This window comes from Choloepus didactylus, chromosome 13, assembly GCF_015220235.1.
Source record: "Choloepus didactylus isolate mChoDid1 chromosome 13, mChoDid1.pri, whole genome shotgun sequence".
Classification (NCBI taxonomy): domain Eukaryota; kingdom Metazoa; phylum Chordata; class Mammalia; order Pilosa; family Megalonychidae; genus Choloepus; species Choloepus didactylus.
Genome location: NC_051319.1, coordinates 28,289,338 through 28,309,671, shown reverse-complemented (window position 1 = coordinate 28,309,671; position 20,334 = coordinate 28,289,338). Strand labels below are relative to the sequence as shown.

Genomic DNA, 20,334 nt, shown 5'->3' with positions numbered 1-20,334 from the left:
GCACAAACACCTCAAGCATCTACCAGCTACCTCAGCTCAACAAGTATTACAAGCCACACTTTTCCACATCTAGTGTGACAACTTGCCCTCTCATTTCAGATAACTCTCCTTCCAACTCTTCACAACAAGGCACAAGCTGCAGCCCTTCCAATGACATCTTCACAAACAAAACAAATATTTTTCAAAATAATATGCAATATTTATTACTGTACTTAAGCAAAACTGTGCTACCATTTTTATTAGGTCCCTGTCTTTCTTTCTAAATGTCAATGAACAAGCTTTTGAGTATTGTGTTTCTAATACCGTTTTTCCCAGAAATCCTGTGGGTTTAATTATGCAACATTGCATTGCATAGTGATTTTTAGGAACCCATATGTCATGTTATGGCATTTACTGCTGCCAGGGACTTCCAACCTTAAGAGGTTAGAGAGAGAAGAGGAGGAAGCAACAAAAAGCCTGAGGTGCTCAGTCTTTCTATTGCTCCGTCTTTTTGAGACTGAGGTGCTCAGTACCAGTATCCTATTTAATTTCCACTACAGGTCTGCATCAGCAATTTCATGATGGCAGAATGGTATGTGAACAAATATGCGGTGGTGAGAATATGGCTTTAAAGGTTAAACAGTCCAGAATTTCCTCACTCTACTTAAAATGAAGATCATAATGTGTCATGGATTTCGGTGGAGACTAAATAAGTGGATTGAATGGAGCCTAGTAGTACAGTAAGTGCATATATATATTTTTTCTTCCCTTTAAAATACAGACATATAAAGTAAAAAATGTTGCATAAAATATTATCTCACTTTATAAAGAAATATATATGCTTACATAGTGAAAAGCAAAGTGATGCCCATGTATTTACACTCCTATCACAATAAAAATACATTTGCTGCTTTCTCCCATCCAAAATTTTAATCAGAATGAATATTTTCAATAAGTTGAATAAACCATTAATCCCAGCCATTAATCCCAATATGTGAACCTTCCTTTTCAGCAATAGGCAGGTATTAAATCCAAAGGTATACTCAGGAATGTGTGATGTTTCCTTATGGACTTAAATATTTACCCAATTAATGAGCAATATCACCCAGAATCCAAAAGGAATGAGAGGAACTTTTCATTTGTTAGGAGTCACATGGGGAAAAACTATCTAACCATACCTTCATCTAGTAAAACCTTCATCAAAATCTATAGCCTACTGAATGTTTTATTTTAAAAAGAAAAAATCACTATCCATATCTAATAAGAGGGTATATAATATATCAAAATTTTATTAAAAAATTTAATTAATGTTTCATTCAATAAAGCAAACTTTGTAAAGTCTTGTTTAGGGAGAAGCTTTCAAATACAATAGTCCACAAAATATCATCTAGGACACTTGGTAAAAATCAACTTTTTATGCTTATGAATTTACACAGATATGCCATAATGTCTGAGATTTGCTTTAAACAATACTTCAACCCCCCAAAATGAAACAGAATTGACAGACACTAATAATTGTTGAAGCTAGGTGATGAGTACAGGGATCCAGTATTCTATTTTCTCTATTTTTGTGTATGTATGAAAATTTTCATAATAAAGGGTATTTTAATTCAGGTTTTTGCCTCCCCCACACCTAAGATTCTTATTTAGTCATGGGGTCCTGAATCAGGGATGGTGTACAGGAATACATATTAGATATTTCTGACCAAGATCATCCATAGAAAACACTTTGAGAATTACTAAGCCAGAGGATGTAATTAGCACTAGAAGATTATTCAGACATAGGGAATAAGTATTTTAAAGCTTTTTTTCCTACTATTAGAATATCCATCTAATTGTCTTTAGAATCATAATACAAGCAAACGTTTAGATCAGTAATACAAAGGGTTAATATTGTGTGATAATTATCAAAACTAGCACCACTCAATTCTTCACTAGAAATAACTGTACCCAAGACTATTTCCCCTTCTGAGTCAAGAATTTGACAAATCTGCAACTCAGCAGAAGAGTAATAATAAAGGTGAACAAGGAGAAGAGTTTTTTAAATCTATTTTCCAAGAAAAAATAATGCACTAATCTGAAACAGTAAGAGGCTTTCTCTATTGAAATAGAAGATCAAAGCTAAACAATTACACATCCAATTAATTTTTAACTTTGTTTCATGCTTGAGCGATGATCTGTGATATCAGATTATATCAATATCACTTATATCTAATGGAATCTATTTTCAGAACAGATGGCAGGCACTTAAAAACAAACACAGTCCAAGTTGGAAACCAATATGTGACAAGAGTTTAATACCCAGAAGGCATAAATAAAACCTACAACTCTATAATGTAAAGAAAACCATTTTAAAAATGAAAAAAAGACTTAAATAGATTTTTCTCCAAAGAGTATATACAAATGGCCAAAAAGTACACAAAAAGATGAGCAACATCATTAGATGTTAAAGAAATGCAAACTCAAAAGAAATGAAAGCAGTAAAAAGGAATGAAATTCTGGTACATGCAACAACATGGAGGAATTTTGAAGACATCACGTTGAGTGAAATAAGCCAGACATAGAAGGACAAATATTGTATGATCTCATTGATATGAAAGAATTAGAATAAGCAAATTCATAGAGTCAGAATCTAGAATATAGGTTACTAGAGACTGGGCTGGGGGCAAGCAATGGGGAGTTAATACTTAAATTTCTATTTGAGTTGATTGTAAAGTTTTGGTAATGGATTATGGTAATGGTAGCACAACATTGTGAGAGTAATTAACAGCACTGATTTATACAAATATGAATGTGCTTAGAAGGGGAAATTTTAGGTTGTAAAAATGTTACTAGAATGAAATTTTTTAAAAAATCAGTTGGTCTATATTGCAATTTGAATGGATCTTTTTACCCACGTATGATTTTGTAATATCAAACATTGGCCATTTGGAAAATACTGGTTCACTGATTTACAAAGATCTTTCAAGTGTTGATGTAGTTCATGATGCAAAATAAGTAAATCATACTTGTTAATATCACTACCAATCTTATTTGAAAAGTCTTTAAATATTGGGGAGCAGTCTAGCTTGCTTTGGTGGCACAAGAGTTCCAAAATTCTAATTTTCATTTGAAAGCTTGGATTTTCATCATTGGCAACAATTCTTGTCAGTTTTTTCTTGAATCACTTGCCTACTTTACTCATCTTCAAGAAATTTCCAGATACCCAAGACCGAATAATCAAAGATTTCCAGTCAGTCTTTCAAGCAGTAATAGTGTTTCATGAAAAGAGCTACAAGTTCAACTCAAAACTCAAAAATTGCACAAGTCCTTTTCTTCTGTCGGTAATAGAGCAGAAGTGTTTTATTTGAAAGCTTCCCATTTAGTGAGGCAGAATATTAAAAAGGCAGGTACTACAAGGTAAAGATTTTATAAAATTAACATTTTTACTGCTTCATCAAAGACATTCTTAAGTGAAACATGCACTTTTTTTAACTGTGCGGCAGTAAATAATGCAGTGACAAATTCAGTTTGCTTTTACAGTCTTGTTAAGGTACTAACAGTTTTATTCTCCATTGCTTTTGCAGTGCAAATGTCAATAGAGCAACATCTTAGTATTTTTATGAAATTAGTTTGGCCTTGTAGACCCCCTGAAGGATCTCAGGAACCTCCAAGAGTCCTTGGACCACACACTTTGAAAACCACTTCAGTAAACAATCAACAAATACTAATGATGATGATGGTGTTGAGGATGATGATGATGGCAATGATTTTTAAAAGCACTTCATCTTATTCCCGTTTTCATATCACACCAAAATGAAAGTAGGAATTCTACACTTCTTAACATTTTCAGAAATGAAAATTCTGTAATCTTCCTGGAAATCAAACTCCAATGTATAATTTTTTAGACCCCACAAAATGTTTCTTGCATTAACCATGTAAATATTCCTCTTTCCAATACAGGTAACACTTCATTTTTCTCTTCAACTAGACTTGGAGTATAACCAATCGAGTTTTCTTTTTCTTTCCAGCTAGTTCTACTGGTATGGGTGTAGTGGCTAGTTCTACTGGTATGGGTGTAGACGTTTTCTCTTCTATAATAAAATGCTTAAACAGAATGGTTCAAGTTCGGCGATTTCCAGGAAGAGACAAAGTTGCATATTTCAGAGGAAGTACACCAACACCAACCAAAATCTATCAATGGAACTGTGAGACAAGTCAGCTTTGAAGAATTTACTATAATGGCCCACTAAGCAAGAGCAGCACTCAGAAGCTTCTCCAAATAGGCAAGTTATTTTATTTTGTTATGTATCATTTTGTGTTTTTTTCAGTATGGCTATTGATGAAGTTAAATCAGTCTAAACATCTTTGATATGTGAATTGCTAATGAGCCTTTTCATGCCTTGATATTAAAATAGATTCATAAGCTCAATAAATATTTATTAAATCCTTACTATGCTCCATTCTAGGGACTAGATATACATTGATTAACTGTAAGATTTTGTTACACTAAGAGACACTTCAGAGCTCTTTTGTTTTTATGGTGGAAAAAGAAAAGGCAGTAAATAGGTAGACTTAGAAATAATATGAGAATTTGAGAGTGATCAATGCTACAAAAAAAATAAATAAAATTAGGTGAAGGGATGGAGAGTGACAAGTTGGGAAAAGGGAGGGGGGGTCACTTTAAATAAGAAAGTCATTACTGCGATGTTTTTGGAGCTGAAATGAAAAGGAGCCAGACGTATGAAGATCTGGAATAAGAGTCTTTCAGACAGAAACGATAGAAAGCACAGACGCCCTGAGCTGGGAACTGAAATAAGTCAAGTCTGGCTGAAACATTCTGACTAAAGGGAAGAATTGCACAAAAAGAGCTCACAGCCACAGGCAGAGGGGACAGATTGTGAAGGGAACTGTAGACATGTTGAGGAAAACTGACTTTATTTATAAAATGGTTCCCATTTTGTAAATCCATTTGTCTTTTTAAAAATAGACATGATGATAGTAATACGTTAGGTGTTACAAGACACACAGGGATCAAATCCCAGTTCATTGTATCTTAAGAGGGAAAAAAAAAGGAAAAGTAATATTTATCAAGCATGAGTAACTGCTGAGCATTGAACCAGGCATTTGATCTGGTCTCATTTAATTCAATTTGGGTTGGTTATTTTCTCAGATCTCTAAGCCTTAATGTCTAACCCTATAAAACGGAGAGAGTAATAATACTTATTGTACCTATATTATGTATTATCAGAAGTTACATAAAAAGTAATATATAAATGTTCTTCAATGACTGAATTGCTATTTAAAGTTGTTATCATTATAGGCAAACATATTTCTTTTTTGAATTTTAGATTTGTATGATATTTGTCCTCCCTATTCTAGAATATTCCATATCTGGTGTGGAAGAGACCAATATTCAAAACCTCCTATGATTATCACCAAACCAAAAATAGCTAAGAAGGGGCCAATAAGACATTCCAGAGAGTCAGGCCCTCCAATTTGAGCTCCAATGTGGCCTATGAGCTACATTATTTTACAAGCTCTACCCATTCATATTTTTTTCAATCATTTCAATTTACATATATACCCTTCTAAGCCTATTAGAATCAATTTGCAAAGGGAAAGGCTCTCTGGTTCCTTGGCATCCTTTCACGGACATCAAGCCATTGCTGTCACACATAACACCTGTGAAGTAGTTTCATGAGATCTCATGTTACTGATCAGGAAACTAAGACGATAACAAATCTTTGAAAACTTGGAAAGAACTGATAAGGAGATTAAAACAGCCAAATGAATTAAGCTAGCCAAGAAAGTAGATAAGAAAGGCATTTACAACCAACACAGCGGAACGTTTAACTACATAAGTGCATTCAAATGTTAAAAAAAACCTCCCAAAAAATCACATTTATTAAAATTTCAATTAAAAATTTTTATACAAGCTTTCAATATATATAATTTCATTTACTTATACATTATCCAAACCAGAAGCCAAAAAGTAAATTACAAGTGGAATATAATTGTGTGTTCTGTGAAGTGCCTTAACTTTAAAGCTAACAGCTAGAGTTTCATTGGCTATTGTTATTACTTCTATCAGCTCATTAGGTTTCTGTTACAAACTGTGAACTCATAAGACAAGGACCTTGTCCTTTATATTCACAATCACAGGCTCTAGCAAACTTCTGGGCTTAGAGTAGATGTTCAAGAAAACTTACCAAATGAAAGAAAGATCACTTGCAAACAAATCCTACAATGAATTTTGTAACTCAAAATTCTCTGGGCTCACTCCTTACCTCTGGTATACAAGCTCCTGTGAAACCAAACAAGCCATTGGCATTGTCACTTTTTTGTATTATTAACCTTGCTGTTGTATTTTCTTCAGAAATGCGAGCTCCTCCATATACAGAGACTAGTTTAAGAATGAATAATTCTTCTCCTTCCTCTTCATTGTCATCTCTTGCAGAAATAATGAATGATTTGTTAGTTTCTCCTTGTCTGAACTCCAGATATCCAGAAATAGGGTGTAAGTCATTCTTTGCTGGCATGGCATGAAGTTCATAAATTTCTTCAACAGTCAGTCTCCTCTCATAGGCCCGCACATCCTGCATCAGACCTGTAAATCTGTCGTTGCCATTGATCCCTGCCCCTATTCTCAGTATTCCAGGACCTGAAATCACACATGATTTTAAATGCTACAATATCCACAAGTATCCTGTCCTAAGTTATAAGTTTGATTTGGAAAATGAAACAATTTTAATGAAATATATTACTGGATAACTAAAACTTTGGTATAAGAAGTATAAAATCAAGTAAAGGCTATCTTCTATTAGGAAGAATAACGAAACCATAAACTAATCAATGGGATTTATGATATTTTGTTCTACAGGAATTAGCAACTATCATCAATTTAGATTATATCTTTCAGGTAAATTTTATTAGTCTGTCAAATCACATTTCTGTACAGAAAACAAACTAAACATATAAATGTGTATGTATATGTATATACAGGAATGTCTTTATGTGCGTATGTCTATGTATATGTACATATGTGTGAACATATATGTATTTGGAAAGACATTTCTTCCATGACAATTTTTAATATATTTGCACATCTAAGAACAGAACAATTCAATTCACTCATAATTTCAAATTTTCAGTATTACCTTTCTTTGAAAACTTCAAGACTTGGTCTGTTAGAAATTCATCTTGAGTCAAATAAAGTTATGAGAATTCAGCAAAAAGGTTAATGTGGACTAATTATAGTTCTTTACCCAAACAACTAATGGAATGGTATAGAAATAGAAGTAGTTCTTCCAAGAACATTATATGCAAGTCTTGGAAACTTTTTCACGATGATAATAGTAACATGAAGCCCAACTATGTCACTATATCTCAATTACAATCCTTTTCAGTAATTCACCAGTACTTATTTCTTTTGCTCCTTCTCCAATAGCTAAACTAAGATATATATAGAAGAGAGCTTGGCAGTGATTTTGCAAAAATGTACAAGTATTTCTTATCAATAGCTTCAATGTAGGCAGTTTTACGAGACACTGTCCAGATAGTTCTTTTCAAGAAGTCACACGTACTTCACATTATTATCACTACTGCTTCCATGCCTACTACAGTGGTTCTGTACTGACAATGTGCCTGTCCAGCAAACCAAAACCACTCACTCCCTGGAACTCCAGATCAGGTGCAAAATCCTATGATGTTGTCCTTCCTATTGGATTATCTGCAGCAAATGATACAAGGTCTTCTGATTCTCACAAAACCACATCATGGGTCTTGCCAGCTAGGAGACTATTTAGGATCATTATGTATAAATGAACATTTCTCCTTTCATTCTGTTTCTGTGGTCTACTAGAAAAAAGAATAACCTGAGCACAGTCATCCCTCAGCAGAGGACCTAGGAGTGCATGGCTTGGAAGAGGGACCCACTCGCAAGTCCCAGGGACCACACGCCAATACCAAGGACTTGTGGGTCAGTGGCAGAGACAAACTGTGGCAACACTGAACTGAAGGATTAGACTATTGCAACAGCTTTAAATCTCCAGGAACACATGGGAGATTTGATTATTAAAGCCAACCCCCTTCCCTAACTGCTCAGACACACATCCCATATGCAGGGCAGGCAACACCAACTACACACACAACCTTGGTGCACCAATTGGACCCCACAAGACTCACACCCCCACTCACCACAAAGACAAAGTGGGGGAGAACTGGCTTGAGGGGAATAGGTGGCTCACGGATGCCATATGCTGGTTAGTTAGAGATGGTGTACTTCACAAAGCTCTAGATCTGACAAATTAAAGATAAGGGTTTGAATCAGTCTACATATCATAAAAGAACTTTATCAAGTTAAGCAAATGCCAAGAGGCCAAAAACAACAGAAAATTTTAAAGCATATGAAAAAAACAGATATATGAATAACCCAAACCCAAACACCCATTCAAAAGATCAGAGGAGACACAGTACTTGGAGCAATTAATCAAAGAACTAAAGATGAACAATGAGAGCATGGCACAGGATATAAAGAACATGAAGAAGACCCTAGAAGAGCATAAAGAAGAAATTGCAAGAGTAAATTAAAAAATAGATGATCTTATGGAAATAAAAGAAACTGTTGACCAAATTAAAAAGATTCTGGATACTCATAGTGCAAGACAAGAGGAAGCGGAACACTGAATCAGTGACCTGGAGGACTGACAGAAAGGAAAATGAAAGAACAAAAGAAAGAATGGGGAAAAAAATAAAAAAAAAAATCGAAATGGACCTGAGAGATATGATAGATAATATAAAACATTCAAATATAAGACTCATTGGTGTTCCAGAAGGGGAACAGAAGGGTAAAGGTCTAGGAAGAGGATTCAAAGAAATTGTTGGGGAAAACTTCCCAAATCTTCTAAACACCATAAATACACAAATCATAAATGCCCAGAGAACTCCAAATAGAATAAATCCAAATAAACCCACTCCAAGACTTATTCTGATCACACCATCAAATACAGAAGAGAAGGAGCAAGTTCTGAAAGCAGCAAGAGGAAAGCAATTCACCACATACAAAGGTAATAGCATAAGACTAAGTAATGACTACTCAGCAGCCGCCATGGAGGTGAGAAGGCAGTGGCATGACATATTTAAAATTCTGAAGAGAAAAACTGCCAACCAAGAATTCTTTATCCAGCAAAGCTCTCCTTCAAATTTGAGGGAAAGCTTAAATTTTTCACAAACAAATACTGAGAGAATTTGCTTACAAGAGACCTGCTCTATTTGAGATACTAAAGAGAGCCCTACTGACAGAGAAACAAAGAAAGGAGAGAGAGAGATGGAGAAAGGTTCGGTACAACAGAGATTCAGAATGGGTACGTTAAAGGACATTAAGAGAGAGAGGGAAAAAAATATATCTAACAAACATAAACTAAAGGATAAGATGGCTGATTCAAGAAATGCCTTCACAGCAATAATGTTGAATGTAAATGGATTAAATTCCCCAATTAAAAGATATAGATTGGCAGAATGGATCAAAAAAAAATGAACCATCTATATGTTGCATACAAGAGACTCATCTTAGACACAGGGACATAAAGAAATTGAAAGTGAAAGGATGGAAAAAAAAATTTCCTGCACGCTACAGCCAAAAGAGTAGCAATATAAATCGCAGATAAAATAGACTTTAAATGCAAGGATGTTAGAAGAGATAAAGAAGGCCACTACATACTAATAAAAGGTGAAATTCAACAAGAAGAAATAACAATCATAAATGTTTATGCACCCAATCAAGATGCCACAAAATACATGACAGAAACACTGACAAAACTAAAGGAAGCAATTGATGTTTCCATAATAACTGTGGGAGACTTCAACACATCACTCTCTCCTATAGATAGATCAACTAGACAGAAGACCAATAAGGAAATTGAAAACTTAAACAATCTGATAAATGAATTGGATTTAACAGACATATACAGGACATTACATCCCAAATCACCAGGATACACATTCTTCTCTAGTGCTCACAGAACTTTCTTCAGAACAGACCATATGCTGGGACATAAAAACAAGCCTCAATAAATTTAAAAAAATTGAAATTATTCAAGGCACAGTCTCTGATCACAATGTAATACAATTAGAAATCAATAACTGTCAGAGACTTAGAAAATTCACAAATACCTGGAGGTTAAACAACACGCTCCTAAGCAATCAGTGGGTTAAAGAAGAAATAGCAAGAGAAATTGCTAAACGCACAGACACAAATGAAAATGAGAACACAACATACCAAACCTATGGGATGCATCAAAAGCAGTACTGAGGGGGAAATTTATAGGACTAAATGCATACATTAAAAAGGAAGAAAGGGCCAAAATCAAAGAACTAATGGATCAACGGAAGAAGCTAGAAAATGAACAGCAAACCAATCCTAAACCAAGTAGAAGAAAAGAAATAACACGGATTAAAGCAGAAATAAATGACATAGAGAACAACAACAACAACAAAAAAAAAAAAACAATAGAGAGGATAAATAACACCAAAAGTTATTTCTTTGAGAAGAGCAACAAGATTGACAAGCCCCTGAATAGACTGACAAAATCAAAAAAAGAGAAGACTCATATAAACAAGATAATGAATGAGAAAGGTGACAATCCTGCAGATCCCGAAGAAATTAAAAAAAATATAAGAGGATACTATGAACAACTGTATGGCAACAAACTGGATAATGTAGAGGAAATGGACAATTACCTGGAAACATATGAACAACCTAGACTGACTAGAGAAGAAATAGAAGACCTCAACCAACCAATCACAAGTAAAGAGATCCAATCTATCATCAAAAAGCTTCCCACAAATAAATGCCCAGACGGCTTCACAGGGGAATTCTATCAAACTTCCCAAAAAGAACTGACATCAATCTTACTTAAAACTCTTTCAAAACAATGAAGGAAATAGAACACTACCTAACTCATTTTATGAAGCTAGCATCAATCGAATACCAAAACAAGGCAAAGATGCTACAAAAAAGGAAAACTACAGGCCTATCTCCCCAATGAATATAGACACAAAAATTCTCAACAAAATAACTTGCAAATCAAATCCAAAGACGCATTTAAAAAATCATACACCATGACCAAGTGGGGTTCATTCCAGGCATGCAAGGATGGTTCAGCTAAGAAAATCAATCACTGTATTACAACACATTAACAAATCAAAAGAGAAAAGTCAAATGATCATCTCAATAGATGCTGAAAAAGCATTTGACAAAATCCAACATTCCTTTTTTGATAAAAACACTTCAAAAGGTAGGAATTGAAGGAAATTTCCTCAATATGATAAAGAGCATATATGAAAAACCCACAGCCAGCATAGTACTCAATGGTGAGAACCTGGAAGCCTTCCCTCTAAGATTAGGAACAAGACAAGGATGCCCACTGTCACCAATGTTATTCAACATTGTGCTGGAAGTGCTAGCCAGGGCAATCCGGCAAGACAAAGAAATAAAAGGCATCCAAATTGGAAAGGAAGAAGTAAAACTGTCATTGTTTGCAGATGATATTATCTTATATCTAGAAAACCCTGAGGTATCGACAATATAGCTACTAGAGCTAATAAACAAATTTAGCAAAGTAGCAAGATACAAGATTAATGCACATAAGTCAGTAATGTTTCTATATGCTAGAAATGAACAAATTGAAGAGACACTCAAGAAAAAGATACCATTTTAAACAGCAACTAAAAAAATCAAGTACCTAGGAATAAACTTAACCAAAGATGTAAAAGACCAACAAAAAGAAAACTACTTAACTCTACTAAAAGAAATAGAAGGGGACCTTAAAAGATGGAAAAATATTCCATGTTCATGGATAGGAAGGCTAAATGTCATTAAGATGTCAATTCTACCCAAACTCATCTACATATTCAATGCAATCCCAATCAAAATTCCAACAACCTAATTTGCAGACTTGGAAAAGCTAGTTATCAAATTTATTTGGAAAGGGAAGATGCCTCAAATTGCTAAAGACACTCTGAAAAAGAAAAATGAAATGGGAAGACTTACACTCCCTGATTTTGACGCTTATTATACAGCCACATTGTCAAAACAGCATGGCACTAGCACAAAGATAGACATATTGATCAATGGAATCAAAGTGATAATTTGGAGATAGACCCGCAAATTATGGCCGACTGATCTTTGATAAGGCCCCCAAAGCCACTGAATTGGGACATAGTCTTTTCAACAAATGGGTCTGGGAGAGTTGGATATCCATATCCAAAAGAATGAAAGAGGATCATTCCGGCAAAATGGCAGACTGGTGAGCTGTATGTTTTAGTTACTCCTCCAGGAAAGTAGGTAGAAAGCCAAGAACTGCGTGGACTGGACACCACAGAGCAATCTGCCTTTGGGCATACTTCATACAACACTCATGAAAACGTAGAACTGCTGAGATCAGTGAAATCTGTAAGTTTTTGCGGTCAGGGGACCCGCGCCCCTCCCTGCCAGGCTCAGCCCCGGGGGAGGAGGGGCTGTCAGCTCCGGGAAGGAGAAGGGAGAACTGCAGTGGCAGCCCTTATCGGAAACTCATTCTACTGATTCAAACTCCAACCATAGATAGACTGAGACCAGACACCAGAGAATCTGAGAGCAGCCAGCCCAGCAGAGAGGAGACAGGCATAGAAAAAAAACAACACGAAAAACTCCAAAATAAAAGCGGAGGATTTTTGGAGTTCTGGTGAACATAGAAAGGGGAAGGGCCCTGAGGCGCATATGCAAATCCTGAAGAAAAGCTGATCTCTCTGCCCTGTGGACCTTTCCTTAATGGCCCTGGCTGCTTTGTCTCTTAGCATTTCAATAACCCATTAGATCTCTGAGGACGGCCCGTTTTTTTTTTTGTTTTTTTTTTTTTTAATCCTTTTTTTTCTTTTTCTAAAACAATTAAGAAGCCCAATACAGAAAGCTTCAAAGACTTGCTATTTGGGCAGGTCAAGTCAAGAGCAGAACTAGGAGAGCTCTGAGACAAAACGCAATAATCCAGTGGCTGAGAAAATTCACTAAACACCACAACTTCCCAAGAAAAGGGGGGTGTCCGCTCACAGCCATCATCCTGGTGGACAGGAAACACTCCTGCCCATCGCCAGCCCCATAGACCAGAACTGCCCCAGACAACCCAGTGTGAGGGAAGTGCTTCAAATAACAGGCACACACCACAAAACTGGGCGTGGACATTAGCCTTCCCTGCAACCTCAGCTGAATGTCCCAGAGCTGGGAAGGTAGAGCAGTGTGAATTAACAAAGCCCCATTCAGCCATCATTTCAGCAGACTGGGAGCCTCCCTACACAGCCCAGCAGCCCAGAACTGCCCTGGGGGGACGGCACTCACCTGTGACATAGCACAGTCATCCCTCAACAGAGGACCCGGGGTACACGGCCTGGAAGAGGGGCCCACTTGCAAGTCTCAGGAGCCATACGCCACTACCAAGGACTTGTGGGTCAGTGGCAGAGACAAACTGTGGCAGGACTGAACTGAAGGATTAGACTATTGCAGCAGCTTTAAAACTCTAGGATCACCAGGGAGATTTGATTGTTAGAGCCAGCCCCCCCTCCCTGACTGCCCAGAAACACGCCCCATATACAGGGCAGGCAACACCAACTACACACGCAAGCTTGGTACACCAATTGGACCCCACAAGACTCACTCCCCCACTCACCAAAAAGGCTAAGCAGGGGAGAACTGGCTTGTGGAGAACAGGTGGCTCGTGGACGCCACCTGCTGGTTAGTTAGAGAAAGTGTACTCCACGAAGCTGTAGATCTGATAAATTAGAGATAAGGACTTCAATTGGTCAACAAATCCTAAAAGAACCCTATCAAGTTCAGCAAATGCCACGAGGCCAAAAACAACAGAAAATTATAAAGCATATGAAAAAACCAGACAATGTGGATAACCCAAGCTCAAGCACCCAAATCAAAAGACCAGAAGAGACACAGCACCTAGAGCAGCTACTCAAAGAACTAAAGATGAACAATGAGACCATAGTACGGGAGATAAAGGAAATCAAGAAGACCCTAGAAGAGCATAAAGAAGACATTGCAAGACTAAATAAAAAAATGGATGATCTTATGGAAATTAAAGAAACTGTTGACCAAATTCAAAAGATTCTGGACACTCATACTACAAGACTAGAGGAAGTTGAACAACGAATCAGTGACCTCGAAGATGACAGAATGGAAAATGAAAGCATAAAAGAAAGAATGGGGAAAAAAATTGAAAAAATCGAAATGGACCTCAGGGATATGATAGATAATATGAAACGTCCAAATATAAGACTCATTGGTGTCCCAGAAGGGGAAGAAAAGGGTAAAGGTCTAGGAAGAGTATTCAAAGAAATTGTTGGGGAAAACTTCCCAAATCTTCTAAACAACATAAATACACAAATCATAAATGCTCAGCGAACTCCAAATAGAATAAATCCAAATAAACCCACTCTGAGACATATACTGATCACACTATCAAACACAGAAGAGAAGGAGCAAGTTCTGAAAGCAGCAAGAGAAAAGCAATTCACCACATACAAAGGAAACAGCATAAGACTAAGTAGTGACTACTCAGCAGCCACCATGGAGGCGAGAAAGCAGTGGCACGATATATTTAAAATTCTGAGTGAGAAAAATTTCCAGCCAAGAATACTTTATCCAGCAAAGCTCTCCTTCAAATTTGAGGGAGAGCTTAAATTTTTCACAGACAAACAAATGCTGAGAGAATTTGCTAACAAGAGACCTGCCCTACTGGAGATACTCAAGGGAGCCCTACAGACAGAGAAACAAAGAAAGGACAGAGAGACTTGGAGAAAGGTTCAGTACTAAAGAGATTCGGTATGGGTACAATAAAGGATATTAATAGACAGAGGGGAAAAATATGACAAACATAAACCAAAGGATAAGATGGCTGATTCAAGAAATGCCTTCACGGTTATAACGTTCAATGTAAATGGATTAAACTCCCCAATTAAAAGATATAGATTCGCAGAATGGATCAAAAAAAATGAACCATCAATATGTTGCATACAAGAGACTCATCTTAGACACAGGGACACAAAGAAACTGAAAGTGAAAGGATGGAAAAAAGTATTTCATGCAAGCTACAGCCAAAAGAAAGCAGGTGTAGCAATATTAATCTCAGATAAAATAGACTTCAAATGCAGGGATGTTTTGAGAGACAAAGAAGGCCACTACGTACTAATAAAAGGGGCAATTCAGCAAGAAGAAATAACAATCGTAAATGTCTATGCACCCAACCAAGGTGCCACAAAATACATGAGAGAAACACTGGCAAAACTAAAGGAAGCAATTGATGTTTCCACAATAATTGTGGGAGACTTCAACACATCACTCTCTCCTATAGATAGATCAACCAGACAGAAGACCAATAAGGAAATTGAAAACCTAAACAATCTGATAAATGAATTAGATTTAACAGACATATACAGGACATTACATCCCAAATCACCAGGATACACATACTTTTCTAGTGCTCATGGAACTTTCTCCAGAATAGATCATATGCTGGGACATAAAACAAGCCTCAATAAATTTAAAAAGATTGAAATTATTCAAAGCACATTCTCTGACCACAATGGAATACAATTAGAAGTCAATAACCATCAGAGACTTAGAAAATTCACAAATACCTGGAGGTTAAACAACACACTCCTAAACAATCAGTGGGTTAAAGAAGAAATAGCAAGAGAAATTGCTAAATATATAGAGACGAATGAAAATGTGAACACAACATACCAAAACCTATGGGATGCAGCAAAAGCAGTGCTAAGGGGGAAATTTATAGCACTAAATGCATATATTAAAAAGGAAGAAAGAGCCAAAATCAAAGAACTAATGGATCAACTGAAGAAGCTAGAAAATGAACAGCAAACCAATCCTAAACCAAATACAAGAAAAGAAATAACAAGGATTAAAGCAGAAATAAATGACATAGAGAACAAAAAAACAATAGAGAGGATAAATATCACCAAAAGTTGGTTCTTTGAGAAGATCAACAAGATTGACAAGCCCCTAGCTAGACTGACAAAATCAAAAAGAGAGAAGACCCATATAAACAAAATAATGAACGAAAAAGGTGACATAACTGCAGATCCTGAAGAAATTAAAAAAATTATAAGAGGATACTATGAACAACTGTATGGCAACAAATTGGATAATGTAGAGGAAATGGACAATTTCCTGGAAACATATGAACAACCTAGACTGACCAGAGAAGAAACAGAAGACCTCAACCAACCCATCACAAGCAAAGAGATCCAATCAGTCATCAAAAATCTTCCCACAAATAAATGCCCAGGGCCAGATGGCTTCACAGGGGAATTCTACCAAACTTTCCAGAAAGAACTGACACCAATCTTACTCAAACTCTTTCAAAACATTGAAGAAAATGGAACACTACCTAACTCATTTTATGAAGCTAACATCAATCTAATACCAAAACCAGGCAAAGATGTTACAAAAAAGGAAAACTACCGGCCAATCTCCCTAATGAATATAGATGCAAAAATCCTCAACAAAATACGTGCAAATTGAATCCAAAGACACATTAAAAAAAATCATACACCATGACCAAGTGGGGTTTATTCCAGGCATGCAAGGATGGTTCAACATAAGAAAATCAATCAATGTATTACAACACATTAACAAGTCAAAAGGGAAAAATCAATTGATCATCTCAATAGATGCTGAAAAAGCATTTGACAAAATCCAACATCCCTTTTTGATAAAAACACTTCAAAAGGTAGGAATTGAAGGAAACTTCCTCAACATGATGAAGAGCATATATGAAAAACCCACAGCCAGCATAGTACTTAATGGTGAGAGACTGAAAGCCTTCCCTCTAAGATCAGGAACAAGACAAGGATGCCCACTATCACCACTGTTATTCAACATTGTGCTGGAAGTGCTAGCCAGGGCAATCCAGCAAGACAAAGAAATAAAAGGCATCCAAATTGGAAAAGAAGTAAAACTGTCATTGTTTGCAGATGATATGATCTTATATCTAGAAAACCCTGAGAAATCGATGATACAGCTACTAGAGCTAATAAATTTAGCAAAGTAGCGGGATACAAGATTAATGCACATAAGTCAGTAATGTTTCTATATGCTAGAAATGAACAAACTGAAGAGACACTCAAGAAAAAGATACCATTTTCAATAGCAACTAAAAAAATCAAGAACCTAGGAATAAACTTAACCAAAGATGTAAAAGACCTATACAAAGAAAACTACATAACTCTACTAAAAGAAATAGAAGGGGACCTTAAAAGATGGAAAAATATTCCATGTTCATGGATAGGAAGGCTAAATGTCATTAAGATGTCAATTCTACCCAAACTCATCTACAGATTCAATGCAATCCCAATCAAAATTCCAACAACCTACTTTGCAGACTTGGAAAAGCTAGTTATCAAATTTATTTGGAAAGGGAAGATGCCTCGAATTGCTAAACACACTCTAAAAAAGAAAAACGAAGTGGGAGGACTTACACTCCCTGACTTTGAAGCTTATTATAAAGCCACAGTTGCCAAAATAGCATGGTACTGGCACAAAGATAGACATATAGATCAATGGAATCGAATTGAGACTTCGGAGACAGACCTTCAGATCTATGGCCGACTGATCTTTGATAAGGCCCCCAAAGTCACTGAACTGAGTCATAATGGTCTTTTCAACAAATGGGGCTGGGAGAGTTGGATATCCATATCCAAAAGAATGAATGAGGACCCCTACCTCACCCCCTACACAAAAATTAACTCAAAATGGACCAAAGATCTCAATATAAAAGAAAGTACCATAAAACTCCTAGAAGATAATGTAGGAAAACATCTTCAAGACCTTGTATTAGGCAGCCACTTCCTAAACTTTACACCCAAAGCACAAGCAACAAAAGAGAAAATAGATAAATGGGAACTCCTCAAGCATAGAAGTTTCTGCACCTCAAAGGAATTTCTCAAAAAGGTAAAGAGGCAGCCAACTTAATGGGAAAAAATTTTTGGAAACCATGTATCTGACAAAAGACTGATATCTTGCATATATAAAGAAATCCTACAACTCAATGACAATAGTACAGTCGGCCCAATTATAAAATGGGCAAAAGATATGAAAAGACAGTTCTCTGAAGAGCAAATACAAATGGCCAAGAAACACATGAAAAAATGTTCAGCTTCACTAGCTATTAGAGAGATGCAAATTAAGACCACAATGTGATACCATCTAACACCGGTTAGAATGGCTGCCATTAAACAAACAGGAAACTACAAATGCTGGAGGGGATGTGGAGAAATTGGAACTCTTATTCACTGTTGGTGGGACTGTATAATGTTTCAGCCACTCTGGAAGTCAGTCTGGCAGTTCCTTAGAAAACTAGATATAGAGTTACTATTCGATCCAGCGATTGCACTTCTCGGCATATACCCGGAAGATCGGAAAGCAGTGACATGAACAGATATCTGCACGCCAATGTTCATAGCAGCATTATTCACAATTGCCAAAAGATGGAAACAACCCAAATGTCCTTCAACAGATGAGTGGATAAATAAAATGTGGTATATACACACGATGGAATACTACGCGGCATTAAGAAGGAAAGATCTCGTGAAACATATGACAACATGGATGAACCTTGAGGACATAATGCTAAGTGAAATAAGCCAGGCACAAAAAGAGAAATATTATATGCTACCACTAATGTGAACTTTGAAAAATGTAAAACAAATGGCTTATAATGTAGAATGTAGGGGAACTAGCAATAGAACAATAATCCAAGAAGAACAGATAAGCTATTTAATGTTCTGGGGATGCCCAGGAATGACTATGGTCTGTTAATTTCTGATGGATATAGTAGGAGCAAGTTCACAGAAATGTTGCTATATTAGGTAACTTTCTTGGGGTAAAGTAGGAACATGTTGGAAGTTAAGCAGTTATCTTAGGTTAGTTGTCTTTTTCTTACTCCCTTGTTATGGTCTCTTTGAAATGTTCTTTTATTGTATGTTTGTTTTCTTTTTAACTTTTTTTTCATACAGTTGATTTAAAAAAGAAGGGAAAGTTAAAAAAAAAAAAAAAAAAAAGGAAAAAAGAAAGATGTAGTGCCCCCTTGAGGAGCCTGTGTAGAATGCAGGGGTATTCGCCTACCCCACCTCCATGGTTGCTAACATGACCACAGACATAGGGGACTGGTGGTTGGATGGGTTGGGCCCTCTACCAGAGGTTTTACCCTTGGGAAGACGGTTGCTGCAAAGGAGAGGCTAGGCCTCCCTATGGTTGTGCCTAAGAGCCTCCTCCCGAATGCCTCTTTGTTGCTCAGATGTGGCCCTGTCTCTCTAGCTAAGCCAACTTGAAAGGTGAAATCACTGCCCTCCCCCCTACGTGGGATCAGACACCCAGGGGAGTGAATCTCCCTGGCAACGTGGAATATGACTCCCGAGGAGGAATGTAGACCTGGCATCGTGGGACAGAGAACATCTTCTTGACCAAAAGGGGGATGTGAAAGGAAATGAAATAAGCTTCAGTGGCAGAGAGAATCCAAAAGGAGCCTAGAGGTCACTCTGGTGGGCACTCTTATGCACACTTTAGACAACCCTTTTTAGGTTCTAAAGAATTGGGGTAGCTTGTGGTGGATACCTGAAACTATCAAACTACAACCCAGAACCCATGAATCTCGAAGACAGTTGTATAAAAATGTAGCTTATGAGGGGTGACAAGGGGATTGGGAAAGCCATAAGGACCACACTCCACTTCGTCTAGTTTATGGATGGATGAGAAGAAAAATAGGGGAAGGAAACAAACAGACAAAGGTACCCAGTGTTCTTTTTTACTTCAATTGCTCTTTTTCACTCTAATTATTATTCTTGTTATTCTTGTGTGTGTGCTAATGAAGGTGTCAGGGATTGATTTGGGTGATGAATGTACAACTATGTAATGGTACTGTGAACAATCGAAAGTACGATTTGTTTTGTATGACTGCGTGGTATATGAATATATCTCAATAAAATGAAGATTAAAAAAAAAAAAAAAAAAAAGACATAATGTTGAGCAAAATAAGCCAGGCACAAAAAGAGAGATATTGTATGTTACCACTAATGTGAATTCTGTGAAAAATGTACAATGTTTTATACTGTAGAATGTAGGGGACCTAGAGATACCAATTAGTGGAGGGGGAATGATAATCTAATAAGAACAGACAAACTATGGAGGGTAATCTCAATGTTATGGGAATGCTCAGGAATGATTATGGTTTGTAAACTTTCTTGGATATAGTAAGATCATGTTGGAAGCAATAGAGTTATTTTAGGTTTTTTTTTTCTCTTATTCCTTTGTTTTCTTAG

At 36.5% G+C, this 20,334-nt stretch overlaps 1 protein-coding gene across 1 annotated transcript in view; it reads right to left on the bottom strand.

Moving 5' to 3' along the window:
- ADGRV1 (adhesion G protein-coupled receptor V1) overlaps positions 1–20,334 on the bottom strand; it is a 635,274-nt gene that overhangs the window by 532,911 nt on the left and 82,029 nt on the right. Inside the window, exon 21 of the mRNA XM_037801795.1 lies at positions 6,249–6,622. Within this exon, the coding sequence (XP_037657723.1) occupies positions 6,249–6,622 (374 nt within the window). The remainder of the gene's footprint in view (positions 1–6,248; positions 6,623–20,334) is intronic.